Source organism: Vidua macroura, chromosome 17 (genome assembly GCF_024509145.1).
Source record: "Vidua macroura isolate BioBank_ID:100142 chromosome 17, ASM2450914v1, whole genome shotgun sequence".
Taxonomy (NCBI): Eukaryota; Metazoa; Chordata; class Aves; order Passeriformes; family Viduidae; genus Vidua; species Vidua macroura.
In genome coordinates, this window is record NC_071587.1 from 9,103,294 (window position 1) to 9,119,481 (window position 16,188).

Genomic DNA, 16,188 nt, shown 5'->3' on the forward strand with positions numbered 1-16,188 from the left:
CCAGTCCCCCGTCTCTGCCGCCTCTCCCTCCTTCTCCTCCTCCTCCTCCTCGTCGTCGTCCTCCTCCCCCCGTCCCCCCCGCGCCTCCTCCTCCTCCTCCTCCTCCCCCGCCCGGTACCGCATTGCCGTAGTGCGGGGGGGCCGCTGCATTGCGCTGCCGCCGTCGATAGGTGGGCCCCTCCCGCGGAGATAAAGCCGGCGGAGCCCAAGCCGGCAGCCTCTGGCCGCCCCGACCGCCGCCCCGGTAAGAGCTGCGGGACCCCGGCGGGATGGGGGGGACAACGGGGATGCAGGGGGGGTGTCCTGCCCCAGGGGCCGCGGGGGATCAGTGCCCCCCTCCCGTGTGTGGGTGCTGTTAGCCCCTGGGGTGGGGGGTACCCCGAGGAGGGAAAGGATGGGGCTGGACCATTCCTTCATCCCGCAGGTGCGTCTTCCCGCAGGTGGGAAATAACACGCAAGCCGTGGTGCTTCAGGACATGAAAATCCTTCTAAATGTCGTGCATGAGGAGGAAAACCTGATAATCCCCCCAGGTCCCCCCTCCCATCCCCCCACCCTGCCTTTAGAATCATAGAATCCTCGAATGATTTGGGTCGGAAGGACCTTAAAGATCATCTCGTTCCAATCCCCCGGCCATGGGCAGGGATGTCTTTAGCTCCCTGGGGAAGGAATAGAAAAAAATTCCCAATTCCCAAAGCGATCCTGCATCTCCCGCCGTGTGCCAGGGGTCTGCAGGGGAGAGAGGGACCCGCACCCAGGACTGAGAGCTCCGGGACCGAGCATCTCAGTGGAGCTGCAAAATGGCCAGATCCGGGCTGGCTGGGTTCAAGGGCAGGAGGGACGGGACAGCCGCCGCTCCTGCTGCCCAGGGAAGCTTCTCGCTGGGAATGTTACCACCCGCATGACTGAATCGCTATTAGAGCAGCAAACTCCTCCTGACCTCCTTTACTTCTACGGGCAGATTCGTGAAATTGGATTTTATTAGACGTCAGATTAAAGCTCCTAATTGTGCCCGGTTTGTGTGCAGCTGCAGAGCCATGGCAACGCCGGGAGATGCCAGGACAGCTCCCCGGATATATCCGTTTGCGTTTTTAGCCTCCTCCCTCTGTTCCATCCAGTTCCACGGCAGCAAAATATAATAAACCCCGCAAAGGGCAGGCTCAGAGGAGCCCTGGGCAGCCCCGCTGCTCCAGCCCTGCTTGGGGGAGCAGGCGAGGGCTATTTTTGTCCACCCCCTTTTGCAGACACTCTGTTGTCACCTGAACTGTGCCCAGCTGGGGAGTGGTGAGGGCAGCCCGGGAGGACGGGCACCCTCGGCTCCTCCCAGGGCACCCACGACATGGAGGAGATGCCCTCGGGTTTGGAAAGAGCGAGAAGGCAGCGGGAGCAGCCCTGAGTCGCGGGAAGGTTTTCCAGGGAGGAAAGGCACCTTCGAAGCATCGATGACGCAGCCCTGGGAACTGGGGGTCTCCGCGAGGGCGGTGGAGGGCAAGATGCCGAAAAACACGGCGTCTTGCCGAGACTTGGAGGCTGGACGCGGCAGCCCGAAATAGCCCGGCTGGCCTCCTCCGGGGGCACGCTGGCTCTGACCCAGCGCGGGCAGAGCTGCCAGACGAGGCCGGGCACCTCCGGGCGAGTGGTCCAGCGGGAAGGTGGGGCGAGGGGAGGACGGCCTTTCCCGAAGGGCTGGGAGGGGGTTGGCACAAGGGGGGCTCTTTTGACGCGCCTGACTCTTCCCCCGCAGCCTCCCCCAAAAGGCAGCTGCGTTCCCACCGCCCTCCCCAGCGCCGCCCGCCCCGGCCAGCCCCGCGTAGCCCAGCAGCATGGGGAAGGAGAAGACGCACATCAACATCGTCGTCATCGGGCATGTGGACTCTGGGAAATCCACCACCACCGGGCACCTCATCTACAAATGCGGGGGCATCGACAAACGGACCATTGAGAAATTTGAGAAGGAGGCTGCCGAGGTGAGGAGCCCGCCCCTCAGCCTGCCCCCACCCCGCGTTCCCACCCGCGGGGATGCTCCACGCTGATCCCCGCGAGTCTCCCGCAGGCAATATTCCCCTTTTGCTGGTGCTGCCCTTCTCTTACCTTCCATTTCTCCCTTTGTTCCCATATATTTTTCTCCCTCTGCACCCCTGGGTCTTCCCGACTTCTCTGGCCTTGGGAAAATAGGCCATTTGGGCGCTCGCCACCCTCTGTTCCGGAGCCGGGGGACTCCCTGCTGCCGGCTGTTAATGAGGGCAGGGGCACGGCGAGGTCTGCAAGACGGGTCAGGGAACCAGCAGTAACCACTAGGATTCTGGAAAAGCCACAAACCATGGTGCTTCAAGGCATGAAATTCCTTTTAAATATGCTGCGTGAGGGGGAAAACCTGATAATCCCTCACTGCACAGGTCAGGGCTGCCTGAATTTCACTCTGAAGCATCCAGTTTCCAGTGCCTGCTGGGGACAAGGTGCAGCATCAGTTGGACCACTCATATGATCCACTTGAAAAACCTCATTCCCATTTTCCTCAGGCAGGTGGTCTGGTGTGTAGTGTGATTGGCAGCCTATGACACAGAAAACTGGCTGGCAATCTGAGCATTTAAGTTAAATTCTTTTGTTTGACCCTTGCAGTGGTGGCATTTCTAACAATTTTATGGTGCATACATTTAGAAGCTGTCACACAGCAAAGCACCACCCGATACCTGTAACGTGGCAAACCCCAAGATTAATGAGGAAGAAACAGGCTTGGGAAGAAAAATGTCAATTGGGAATCCTGAGAAATTAAGGATGGTAAATTCTAGAGAGGTGGGTGAGCTGGGAACAGCCTGGCTGTGTTATCCATAGGGCAGCTCCTGTCACTCAAGAGATGGCTTGTCGTCATTGCTCTGGAAATGCAGATATCCCTCCTTTTTTTTTTTCAATTTTTTTTTTCTGGTCAAAATCTCACATTTCATTGACAAAAAAGAAAAGCAAAAGAGATTTACAGAGCTGCCATTTTTGATTTTACATTTTGCTGTCTGTGTCTTAACCTTTTTAAATTGCCTATAGCATCTGAGCTAAATCCCTTATTTTTCTGCCTCACTTTCAGCCTTTTTTTGTATCCTTAAGCCAAGGAGCCTCTTCCTTCATATAAAATTATCCTTCTCCCCTGGTTTAAAATGATTGCTGATATCCTTCCACAAATTCCCCCCCTTTACCTATAAGATCAGATAAGGCATGATAAGGTTATCGTCGATGTGATTGCAGTGATTTTAATTGAACAGGCACTTTCACTGACTTGCCAGGATCCGCGGGCACCGGAGGCTGCTATTAATAGCCTATTGACTGAGCTTACAGACTCCATTTTCTGATGCAGGGCTGGGGAAGGGTTTGCTTCCATTAGGTGGCATTCACAGGAAATGGAGGCCTGCGTGCACCCAAAAGGCCAACAAAAAAACTCCAGGGTTGGTTATTTTATTTAAGAGAAAAGAGCGACGATTTCTCTTTTTTTTCCCCTTTTGATTCAAGGGCAGAGGTAATAGTATCTCTGAAAGAAGAGTTGTTCTGTTTAAAAAAAAAATTAAAGAATCAGTATTTGTGGCCTCCAGATAGAAAGCTGTCCCTCCACTGGGGTTCGATCAGGGAAATTCAGGCTATTTCTGGCACTGAACAGGGAAGGTATTGTGCAGAGCTAGATAATACCCTGGGTTTTTCAACACCAGCCCTGGGTAACTGAATACACCCCGTGAAAGGAGGGAAACTGTTTGCTAAATAAAGGATCTCATTTGTCTTCACGTTACGTGTGATGCCGAGCTCTGGGGGGTCTCACACGTGATGAGCAGCTGGTTGTGTGTGTGGACATGGCTGATGGCAAGAAGGTGCTGATTCCCACTCAGCTGCTGTGGGAGAGCCAGGGGTCTGCTCTGTGCCTCAGTTTCCCCCTCCAGAAGGGAGGCAGTAGGCTGCTGATGGGAGAGAGGCTGTGGGATGTGCTGATTGACCTCCTGCCCGAGAAGAGCCCATTATTAATGCAATGCACAAATGCACCATTCCCTGCTGTGTCTCCATTTCCAGCAGTAAATGAGCACACTCTGATGACTCCTCCCTGTTCCCTGGGAACAGGGAGTTTGATGTGCGTGCTGGAAAGGGTTAACCTGGCCCCATCCCTGGAAGTGTTCAAGGCCAAGTTGGAAGGAATTTGGAGCAACCTGCTGTTGTAGAAGGTGCCCCTGTCTGCGGCAGAGGGGTTGGAATGAGCCGATCTTTGAGGTCTTTTCCAACCCAAACCATTTTGTAATTCTAAAAACCTCCAAGCTCCTCCTCTACCCCCTTGCTAAATCCAGTGTCAGGAAGATGCTCAGGAGCAGAGACTTGATTCTGGATTTTTCCATGCCAGTGAGAGCTCACAGCTTCCCAGCAGAGATTGGGCATCACCTCCTCGGCCTGGCGTCCCCTCTGAGGAGGGGAAATCTTACCCCTGGCTTTAAGATTTTGCCCTTAATCCTCCGGAGCAAGCTGCAAAGTCATCGCAGCACTCAGCTGTTATGAAACAGGCTGTCACCATTAATTCCTTGTGCTGGCTGGGAACAGGGCTGGAGTGTGGGAGAGGGAGCAGAGCAGCAGACCAGCCCCCAGGCATGGTGTGGGCAGGGCAGGTTTGGATGTGATGCTGTGTTCTCTTTCCTGGGGGGGCTCATCACTGATGAGTATCTGCCATCGGGAAGTGCTTCCCTCTGACCTGTGATTGATTATGGGCCAGAAAAAACTGTGATTGCAGGGAAAAAAGGGATGGATGGATGGATGGATGGATGGATGGATGGATGGATGGATGGAAGCAGGGTATCACAGCTCTGACCTTGCATAACAATAGGAGATCATTAAACCGTATGCAAATGACCTAAATTCCTTTCTCTATCTTAAAACCTCCTTGTATCTGAGGCCAGGAGCTGATGGCTGCAGCCCATTTTAACCCCTTGCTTTGGCCAAGCTCCCCTGACTGTCCCAGCTCACAGTGTGGTCAGCAAGGGTGGGCTTGTCCTGCCCCATCTCCACCTTGGCAGGATCCCAGCTCTGACTGGGAGCATGACCTCCATGCTGGAGGGAAATCCAGCTCTCCCTGGTGTGGTGACGTCAAAGGGCTCCAATCCAAAGGAGAAGGCCTCCCAGAAGTGCCACCGTGGTTTTACCAGGGAATGTGCTTTATCACAGGGCAGAAAGATTTACTGGAGCTAATCTCCCTGGGCATGATTTCCTGCATTACAATGTTGGCTGAGATTTTGGCCATTTGGCAACGACAGTTGGTCTGGCTGCAGCTCACAGTAGCTTTTGCTGTGAATTTGCACACTCTGTGGCAAAAATCAATTACGTTTCTATTCTGCTCATAGCAACCATCTCTCATTTAATTTTCTTTTAACCCATTCCACCCCTGCCAGTTTTGGCTCACTCGTGTAGTAATGCCCTTTCCCACTAACCAATGGCCTCACAGGTCTGAGTCATGGATGAAGATCACAGAATCAGAGAATCATTTAGGTTGGAAAAGCCCTCTAAGATCATCGAGTCCAGCCAGCACTGGCAAACCCACCACTAGACCGCATCCCTGCGTGTGCATCTCTGTGAAGCCATGGGAAATAAAATACATCTCATAAACAGATATTTTTCAATAACCCCATTAGCATTAGGAAATGGGATAAGTATATAAATATCCTCTCAGAGACCTTTAGTGTGACAAGAAGCAGCTTTCCATGTTTCTGTGCAGGATTTCCCAGCAGCAGTACAGAACCATGGTGTTTCATGGAGGAGACCTCATGGGCTGCTGCCTCCACCCAGCCCCACTCACAAATTCACTTCATGGTCCTTCTTCTAGTCTCTCCTGCCTCCTGTTCAGGAATGTGTTGAGAACAATATCTCCTTTCACCTGTATTTTTTAGTATATGGACCACAGTTCTCACTGAATTTAGGGCATTTTACCTTTAAATGCTTGCAGTGTGACCCTGTGTGAGCTTGGGAAGTGCCCTGGAGGGTGGGAGGCCATCACCAGTGCTTGGGTTTCTCATTAGTTTGCCTCTGTGTTGGCCAGATGGGGAAGGGGTCCTTCAAATACGCCTGGGTGCTGGACAAGCTGAAGGCCGAGCGCGAGCGTGGCATCACCATTGACATCTCGCTGTGGAAGTTTGAGACCACCAAGTACTACATCACCATCATTGACGCCCCTGGCCACAGGGACTTCATCAAGAACATGATCACCGGGACCTCCCAGGTGAGACATGGGGCCCAGGGGATGGGGGGGCAGAGGCTGGTTCACAAGCTCGGGATCATGCAGGTGCTGTTGGAGTCCTTTTGGAGGTGGGGAGTTGAGAGAGCAGACATCGAGGAGTGTGCAGCAGGGTCCACCCAAGAGACTGGGTGGCACCAGGGGACCCAGCACACCATGGTCCTGCACCTCCCTGGGTGTCTGGGAGAAAGGGTGTCTTTGGGCACAAAGAGGTGGTTTCTCCACCCCATTTCCACCTACATGAAAAGGTGGGATGAATGTGGCCTGGCTGGGAGCTGGGATGCTGCAAGCTACAAGCCTTTGTGTGAAGGCATCTCCACACTATTTTAGCCTCAGCCAAATGAGATATACAAGAAACTTCCAACAATACACTAGGTTTTATTGGATAATGGAGACTCCACAGATCTTTTCTCCTTCCTTTTCCTCAAACAGCTGTCCTTGTCCCACATAATATTGGCAAACCCAATGGCCTACCCTTCCTGAGTAGGGTGGTTTCCCCTCATTGCATTGTGGGACATTCCTGCATCTCCCTGTGACTGATGGGTGCTGAGTTAACCCCACTACATGCCCAGTGAGATTTCCATTGAGGTACCAGTTGCACTGGGCATGGCTTTCTGCCAAACCCAGGCAGCTTCTGCTCTGTGTTTTGGTACAAAAGCAATCAAGGGAACACTTTCCATTCCTGGAGTCACACCCATCACCCAGGGAGGTTTTTTGCAAGACTTCAGTAGAGTTTTAAATAAAACTTCATCTGTAGATGATCAAAATGAGGTCATGGTCAGAGTCCAGCACTCAGGAGGGATGCCCACTGGTTTCCCACTCACAATGCAGAACCATGTGGGACTGGCAAGTCTGAAAAAGCACAGCTGGGTCAGTTTTAAGGCAGATCAGCAGCTGGCAGAGTCATCTGTGACTCCCTCAAAGCCCTTGGGGTGTCACCAGGGCTGTGCAGCAATTCACTTGCTCTCTCCCCCCAGGCCGACTGTGCTGTCCTGATCGTCGCTGCCGGTGTGGGTGAATTTGAAGCTGGCATCTCCAAGAACGGGCAGACCCGCGAGCACGCCCTGCTGGCTTACACCCTGGGGGTGAAGCAGCTCATCGTGGGCATCAACAAGATGGATTCCACAGAGCCCCCCTACAGCGAGAAACGCTACGACGAGATCGTCAAGGAGGTCAGCGCCTACATCAAGAAGATCGGCTACAACCCGGCCACAGTTCCCTTCGTGCCCATCTCGGGCTGGCATGGAGACAACATGCTGGAGCCCTCTCCCAATGTAAGTGTGCCTTGTGTTACACTTCTCCCCCCACCCTGAGGATCCTGACCTGGGCTGAAGATGAACTCCATGCTCTGCAAGCATTTCATGCACCCGTTGTGCACAGAAGCCCGTGCTGGCAGCAGATGATGTCTCATGGAGCTCTGCTTGGCCCCGGGCAGGATGGATGGGCTCACTGTTCATGGGTGCTTGCCCTGGCCAAGCACCCCAGCAGCTAAACACGAGCATCTTCAGGAGATGATCTGTCTGGCTTTGCTTCTGGGCCGGGATTTGAAGTTTTCACCTTGTCAGAGCTCATGGTGACATCAGAGCAGCAATTGTCACTCTCAGCAGGAGCAGCGGGTGTGGTTTAGGGCATTGTTTCTGAGGGGAATAGCACAATCTGGGGTCTGGCTTGGAGCAGCACAGCTGAGCTCCCTCGTGCTGGGTCTCAGGTGCCCTTTCCCATTGATGCTCTGTGTCACTGCAGTGGCCAAACCTCCACTTCCAGTGCTGGGATCTCACTCCTACAGGTGTTTACTTCAGGAAGTACCAGGTTTCCTGTGCCAAAACCACAGTTCCCTAGAGCATCCATTTGAGGCTGCTCCTTTTCCAGTTGGTTTTTACTCCCTCTGTGATGGGGATGGTGGGGAGACAAAGGCAGGGTGGGCCTGTGCCATCATTTCATACATCAGAAAGAAGAGCTTAAGAAGGATGGAGGTTTTTGGCAGACAGGCTGCCCATAACTATTCTGACACTGGTTTTGTTGGAGAAAAAGCTACCTCTGGGTTAGTCTTCTAAAGAAATGATGGGCTGGAAAGTTCTGGCCAGAGGAAAGTCCCTGCTCTCCTGGTGACTTCTGTGTGACCTTGAGCAAGTTGCTTAGATCAGGAATCTCTTGTGAAACCAATGGGAAATTTGATGCTTAGGGGGACTTCAGGACATCACCTGTGGGTTAGGACAGGGCTCTGTGATGAGTGAGGCAATCCATGAGTCTAGCAGCAACTGAGGGAGGTCAGGAATCACAGGCCTGAGGAAGGGGAACAGTCATGAAACACAGCTCCTGCCCTGCACAGGAAAGGCAGCTCACTCGGGATGGCTTGGAAGGAAGGAATTATTGGGGTGCCTGGGAGATTCCTGTTCCCTGAGGAGCAGAGCTGGGATAAAGGTCAGCCACGGCCATGCCAAACCCAGCCCCGTGGTTCCTGAGTGCCTCAAATCAGGCAGGCTCCAAATGTCAGCAGCTGCTGGGCTGGGAAGATGATCCTGAACAATTCTCCTATAAATAGGCAGCAGAGGGGAGGCACGGAGCAGGAGGGGCTCAGTGACCCCCTTCCTCCAGAGGGGTCTCAGGGCAGGTTCCCAGTGTGATGTGCTGCCTGAGAGAAGGCAGGGGATGAAACAACTCTCTCCTTTGTCCTAAGGAAGCAGCTGGCTCCTGGGTTCTGCCTGAGCTAGGGAACTGGGAAGAAAACCTGGCCTGGTCTGGAAGAGAATGAGCTCTTCTGGAGAGAGTTGAGGGACAGGCTCCTCCTCCTCGTATTGCACCACCTCTGGGAAAGCTTAAGCAGGAACCTGGTGTAGATGTCTCTTCTCTCTTTCCTTGCCTGAAAAAGCTCTGATTATTTTCACTTGTAATTTCTGGACAGGTTTCACTGAAGCACAAGGCAGTCAAGTGACTTGTCTGTCAGGGGACTTATCAGAAAGTGGGGATTAGAGCCATGATGTCCCTGCAGCTCCTGTTGCCTCTGAGCAAGGAGGGTGGGGTGGTACATTAGGCTGGAACTGGCTCTGTGTGGGAGACTCCAGCCCACATCCCTGTTGCACAGAATCCCAAGGCCCACTGAAAAAATGACAGCTGGGCCATGCTTCCATCAAAGTTTGGCATTTGAGAGCTTTTTGGGAAGTGGGGTGTTCTGTGAAGCAGTTCTGTGATGCTCCAGCTGGCAGACCAGGGCCATTCCAAGTGGTATGGGAGATTTTCACCCCATGGGATGCTGCAACCCAAACACTCCCAGTCTCTGGTGCCAGGACATGTGGTTGCTTGGGGCTGCAGCCTCAACACTGGGGTCTGTGTTGGGGGGTGTTGAGGTGCTCATGGGCTGGGCAAAATCAGGGAAAGGTGACTGCTCTGTAAAATAAACTTTGAATGTTAAAGAGCTGGAGCTCAGCTGTTATTCTGGGGAGCTGGAGCCTGTCTGCCTGCAGGATTTGGTCAGATTCTGCTTTTGCTGTAGGAGTGGTGGAGTAGGAATTACTCTTTGGGGAATACATGACAGAGGTTTTATTTGGGTGGCCATAGGAGGCAGCACAAACGAGGTTTTGCAGATGCTTTTCACCCTGAGGCCATGCTGAGGTTTTGCAGAGATTTGTTCCCAGAAGGTGTCTAAGTTCATCTTTACCTGATTCTTGGCACGTCAGAAGTCCCCTGGAGAGAGGGATGGCTCTGACAGCCAGGTGTCATGGGCAGAGGTTGTTATTTTCCTGTGTGCCAGAGCTGTGTGGGGCAGAGGGACGGGAGCTGCGGGCACTTGGTGGCCATCATCCTCGAGAGCAGAGCCTGTGGGCAGGTGGCCACCAGGCAGCTGCTGGCACAGGTCCCTGCCTGGCGTTTGGGCCATGCGACAGCGGGATGGGGGAAGGTCTGAGTCATCCTGCACACAACACGAGGCTCCCTCACTGCCTGGATGGAGTTTTCATTTTGCCAAGCTGTTGCCTGGCTCTGGGTCTGGCTGCACGGCGAGAGCTGCAGTGCCCTGGGAAGAACTCGCCGCAAAAGTGTCCCCGGGCTCCTCCTGCCACTGCTACCAAGAAAGAAAGGGATGTCAGATGTGACACTCTGAAGGGGCTGACCTGAATGCTTTGGATGCAAGCCGAGTTCCCTGGCTGCATCCCATCTTTTCCCTTCTCCTTCCCAAAGCTGGTGCAGATTGCAGGATAGGAAACCAGACCTGGCATAGCCACATCATGCAGGGATGGCTGTGAAGCTGGGGGCACTTTGGGGGTCTTGCTTCACCCCGGCCCCCCATGCCCACTGCACTGTGCCACTGGTGCTGGTGCTAAGGGAAAGAAGCCACATCCACAAAATATGTGATGGGTTTGGGACGCACAGGAAGCATTTGACATTAGAATGGGAAAATACTGTCTAACCCTCTCTGTGCAGAGGCAGGGGAATGGCCTTGCAGACTCTGACTTCTGCTTGTAGTGTTAGGGTTGTCTCAGACCCAGGACTAAATTTTTCTTTCCAGCAGGCTCCAAGTGTTGCTACAGCTTCCAGATGTGCAGCATCACCCCAATAAAGCACTGCAGTTCCCTTCATTTAACCATGGTACCTGAGCACATTTCCACCCCTCTCTGCCTCTTTTCTGGGCAATTTTTAGTTTCAAAACCCACTTTAGAGCAGGAGAAGAGAACATCTGTGAAAAGCAATCCTGTCTCTTGGCAGCTGGGTTTGCAGCATCCTCCCAAGCCAGGGTTTAGAATCCAGACCCTGCAGGGGTGATAGCAGGAGTGAGGGGGGAGAAGCATCTCTCTGGGGCTCACCTTGGAGAGCACCTTGGTTGAGCGCTTTGTAGCTGGTACTTGGCTGCAGACCCTGCGGTCCCTGTGCTGGAGGCAGCATTCCTGGAGGGCAGGATCCAGGCAGCTGCTGCAGGGCCCAGGGGTTGGTGTTAGAAGTGGAGGCTGTGAGTTTGCTGGCTTTAACCACTTCCATCCTTTTTCTCCTGTTAATGGATGTCTTGCTTGTTTCTAGAAGAGACAGAGGGAGGTTGAGCAAAGGGGTGCACATAAACCTGCAGGGATGGTGGAGTGGAAGGAGCTCCCCAGCGTCCTGGTAAAACCAGAACAAGGCAGGACTGACTTTATGGAGGTTGTCCTGGTGGGACAACTCTCTGGGTTTACCTCTGGGTGCTGAGGACAGGCACACTCAGGGCATGTTGGAGTGTGAACTGTTGAAGGCCAGATTGGATAGGCCTTGGAGCAATCTGGTCTCGTGGAAGGTGTTCCTGCCCATGGCAGAGGGGTGGAATAAGATGGTCTTTAAGGTCTCATTCAACTCAAACCATCCTGTGATTCTATGGTTCTCTGTTGCTGCTCTCTTCCCAGATGCCTTGGTTCAAAGGCTGGAAGGTGGAGCGCAAAGAAGGCAACGCCAGTGGGGTGTCCCTGTTGGAGGCCCTGGACACCATCCTGCCCCCGACCCGCCCCACAGACAAACCCCTGCGCCTGCCCCTCCAGGACGTCTACAAGATTGGAGGTGAGCCTTGCCACTCCTCTGCCTTAACTGGAGTCTTCATTCCACAGAAATTTGGGAATGACATTTCCAGGTCTTGGGAAACTGGAGGGATTTGACTCTTCAAACCAGAGATAATGTTGGAGAAAAGGGTGGTAGCTCCAGGGCAAAAACCCCATTTGAGCTTGGGCTGTCTGGGGTGGAGGTGGACATGCCCAAAGGTGCCCAGGGACCAGAGAGGAGCAGCAGGTTTGTGAGCTCTCCCTAGGGAACACATGATGCCAAAATGGCTGCAAATTTGTGTGTCCCAGAGGTCATGGCTGGCCAGGCAAGTTGGAGGCAGCAAAAACCATTCTGTGACCCAGGTGAGAGACAAGACCATCAGGAAGGGCCACTGAAGCTGGTGCAGGGCAGCTTGGCTGGGACCTGCCCGAGCTTCCCAAATGCTGGTGTCCATCACTGGCACCTCCTCCTGCTGAGCTGTGCCAGCCATGTAGGGAGCGCCGTGGCTGACGCGTGTCCCCTTCCCTCTGGAGAGGTGATGGGGACACTTTGCTCAGCTATAAATACCCTGTGAGCTCTCTGACCTGCTGGCATAAGTGGACAGCACTGCTGACTCCCTGGCTGCTGGATCAGGCAGGCACAGACTTTTCCAGCTCTTTCCCACCCTTTTCCAAGGACACATGCACTGCAGGGGTTGAATATGGTGTTTTAGCTGGGTTTTTAATGGAGATTGCTGCTGTTTGCAGCAGATATGAAAGATGGTGAGCAGGCTGTGTCCTCGCCTAGCTCAGCTGGGACAAAGGGATCTGGTTTTACTGGGAGGCAAGTCCTTGGGGAGGAGAGACACTGTGGGAAGAGGGGAGGTGGAGGCAGCAGGGTGGATGTGGAGGAGCAGATGGGTCCAACCAGCCTCTTCATTCTCTTTTCAATGTTGTTTCTCTCAATCATTCTTCACCTGCCTCCAAAGGGGAATTTTCCCAAAGTCTCCTGGTGACACAGAGTGTAAAAGATCCCAGTCATTCAATGAGCCACCCTCATTCTCTGTCACAGCTGGTGGTGTGGCCATCAGGGATGAGGACAGTGTTGTTGCACACACCCTGGGATGTCCCAGTCCTCCATGTAGGAGATACCATAGCTGAGAAGAGAAGAACTTTTGGGACAGGCAGATTGCTCAGGACTTTCTGACTATGGGCTACTTATTTTTTAAAAAACCTTTGAGTAGGAAGAATGGACTCATAGTGATTTTCAAGATCCTGGTGTTGATCTGCTGAAAACTTGGGGGTTTTGGGCAAGGAGCAAACATGTTCTTTGGTGACAACCAGTGTTGAAATTTTGCTTTTGCAGAATCCAGGCTCTGGCCCAGGGATATACCAAGCAGATTGAATTTTGCTCACTCTGTCCTTGTCTCTGCAGGGATTGGCACAGTTCCCGTGGGCCGAGTGGAGACCGGAATCCTGCGGCCTGGCATGGTGGTCACCTTTGCCCCTGTGAACATCACCACTGAGGTGAAGTCCGTGGAGATGCACCACGAGGCCCTGAGTGAGGCTCTGCCTGGCGACAACGTCGGCTTCAACGTGAAGAACGTCTCGGTGAAGGACATCCGCCGCGGGAACGTCTGCGGGGACAGCAAGTCGGACCCGCCGCAGGAGGCAGCGCAGTTCACGTCTCAGGTGAGCGGGGCTTGTCGAAGCCACCACGCCTGGTTTGCCACCATCCCCCAGCTCCCAGCCTTGCCGTGACACTGCTCTGTCCCCCAGGTGATCATCCTGAACCACCCCGGCCAGATCAGTGCTGGCTACTCGCCCGTCATCGACTGCCACACCGCACATATCGCCTGCAAGTTTGCCGAGCTGAAGGAGAAGATCGACCGGCGCTCCGGCAAGAAGCTGGAGGACAACCCCAAGTCCCTGAAGTCGGGTGATGCAGCCATCGTGGAGATGATCCCTGGCAAGCCCATGTGTGTGGAGAGCTTCTCCCAGTACCCACCCCTTGGTAAGGGAATGGCTCTTTGGAGGTCTCCAGGGGAGGAGCATGAGGGCTCTGTGGGTGCAGAGCCCACACCAGACATGCTGAGCTTCTCCCAGCTAGATGGGGAGGGAGCTGAGGATGTTTTTTGCTCCCCCATGTGCTGCCAAGCTGGGTTTCCAAAGTCTGGGTTTTCCCTCTGGGAGCAACAAGACCTTTCCTTTATGGTTACTAAACTGTGATAGTTTCTGAACACAGAAACATTTCCTCCTCTCTGCCCTAAAATAACTGGTCAGGAGAAGAAAGAAGGAAGTTTGCTCAGTGGAGGCCACCTTTTAATGCAGGGAAGTGCCATGCTAGAACAGTTTGGATTGGAAGTGACATTAAAGGCCGTCTTGTTCCACTCCCCTGCCATGGGCAGATACACCTAACACTAGATCAGGCTGATGTTGCACATCTGGAAGCTTTAGCAGTGCTGGGAGCTTGCAGAGAATAAATGGGGTTTAAGTTCAAAATATAGTAATTTAAATAGAGGGGAGCATCAGGACTAACAATGGTTGATAGCTCAGGGCTTGTCCCTGCAGGAAGCTGCTCCAAGGGCAGGGGTAACACATGGCACCATGAGTAGGGGGGTGTAGATCCCACCACCACCCTCCCAGAAGAGCTCAGCCTCGGTGTCTCACTGGCATTCCTCCTCTGTCTGTCCCTCAGGCCGCTTCGCTGTCCGTGACATGCGGCAGACCGTGGCCGTGGGCGTCATCAAGAACGTGGAGAAGAAGAGTGGTGGGGCCGGGAAAGTCACCAAGTCTGCCCAGAAGGCCCAGAAGGCTGGCAAATGAATCGTGGGCTCGCAGTGCATCGCGCAGAAACCATCCCTGACACCAGGACGCTGCCACCGACTCCCCCGGGCGCACGTGTGCACATCAGCTTGTAAGAGTTTATATGTCAACGACTGGATGCTCACCATTAAGGTCCAGTGGAAATTCTTTAAAAGGAAAAGCATGTTCCAGCGTTTGTGAGGCTTCATGTTAATTTTACCAATAAAACTGGTACAACATCCACAGTGGAAAAAAAAAACCTCAAAAAACAACCAAAACCAGACAAATTCCCCCTCCCCCCCAAAAAAAAACCCAAAAAACCAAACCAAACCAACCCAAAAAGTGTGGAGCTGTGTGTGTGTGTGTGTCTGTTACTGAGAGGGGCTGGGCTGGCTGAGGGCTGTGTAGTCTCACTTAGAGTAGATGGTGGGATGGGCACAGCAGGTCCTGGGATGGAAATAAGGAGGAAGGAGAACAGCTGGGAGCTCATACTCAGGGTGTCAGCCAGCACTCAGCCCTTCCCCAGCTTGTACCCCTTAACCCCAGAGATTTCCCCAGCTTGAACCTGCAACAGTTCTCACAACAATTTTGAGGCTCTCCTTAACCAGCTCAAGCCTCTAAAATAATTTTCCAGGGTCTTTATTATATATTTTTAATGCAGGCTTAAATTGAGCTCCTACAGTTATGTCACTGAAAGAAAGGAAAACAGGGCACCCCATGTCTCTGTAAGGGTGAGCAGCATCACGCTGGGTCTTTGCCATTCCCCATCATTTTGGGAGCAGTGACTGAGCCTGCCTTCTCTCCCCACATGCTGCTCTGCCTCACACATGGTGGATCCCAAACAACACAACAGGAACATGTTTTCCTGACTGAAACCCAGACATGACTCAGGTCTGACAAGAAGCCTCAAAACTCATGGTCTTCACCCAGGGCAGTGTCTTGACTCCCATCACAATCTTGCAGCTCCAGGCAAGGTGTGCAGCTCTCCCAACTCCACCCAATGCAGCTGTCCCAGTCCAAAGGGTTGTGGTTGCTGAGTGGTTGGGATTGACCAAAAAGCCACAGCCAGGAGCTGTGAGGGGACTGAGTGGGAGCCCCGAGTGTGAGGAGGAGCTGTAGATGGTACAATGGGGCAGGGAGAAGGACGGAGGTGGTGTAAGAGTTGTGCTTCCACTACTTCATTCCTGGATGTTTCCAAGGGACATTTCCTCCCTGAAGGAGGCATTAGCACCGTGCTGGGGCATCATGAGCTTGTCTGTGCCCATGACTCGGCTTTCAGGAGGAGACAGTGCTGGGAACAGATGGCCCTACACATCTCTGTGAAAGGCAGCATCACGCGAGGCCCTTTCCAGGAGAGCTCCAGAGGCACCAGCATCATCATTACTGTTTGTGCCACAAAGACCTTAATGATCCTAATTAACATCTGATGCTCTGCAGTGCTGAGTGTCCCCAGGCAGAGCCTCAAGGAGCTGGCATGCAGCTGAATTACAGAGCTCTGCATGATGTCACCCTGCCTGCTCCCCCAAAACTCTCCCCACATCTGGCAGCCCACGGACACAGACTGGCTCCCTGGGCCAAGATCCCCAAAACTGGGCACAGGCCACCAAGGCTCCTCACCCCTCTCCATACACCTCACATCCACCAGCTGCATCCACAGAAATCAATTTGATTCCCAAGGT

At 53.4% G+C, this 16,188-nt stretch overlaps 1 protein-coding gene across 1 annotated transcript; it reads left to right on the forward strand.

Annotated features, from left to right (window-relative positions):
* Window positions 1-110: 110 nt before the first annotated feature.
* Window positions 111-14,750, forward strand: EEF1A2 (eukaryotic translation elongation factor 1 alpha 2). Its single transcript, XM_053993299.1, has 8 exons — window positions 111-244; window positions 1,743-1,965; window positions 6,042-6,221; window positions 7,214-7,510; window positions 11,597-11,747; window positions 13,140-13,396; window positions 13,484-13,718; window positions 14,403-14,750. The coding sequence occupies exons 2-8, from the start codon at window positions 1,822-1,824 to the stop codon at window positions 14,528-14,530; spliced, it is 1,392 nt and encodes a 463-aa protein (XP_053849274.1). The 5' UTR covers window positions 111-244; window positions 1,743-1,821; the 3' UTR covers window positions 14,531-14,750.
* The last annotated feature ends 1,438 nt before the right edge of the window (window positions 14,751-16,188 follow it).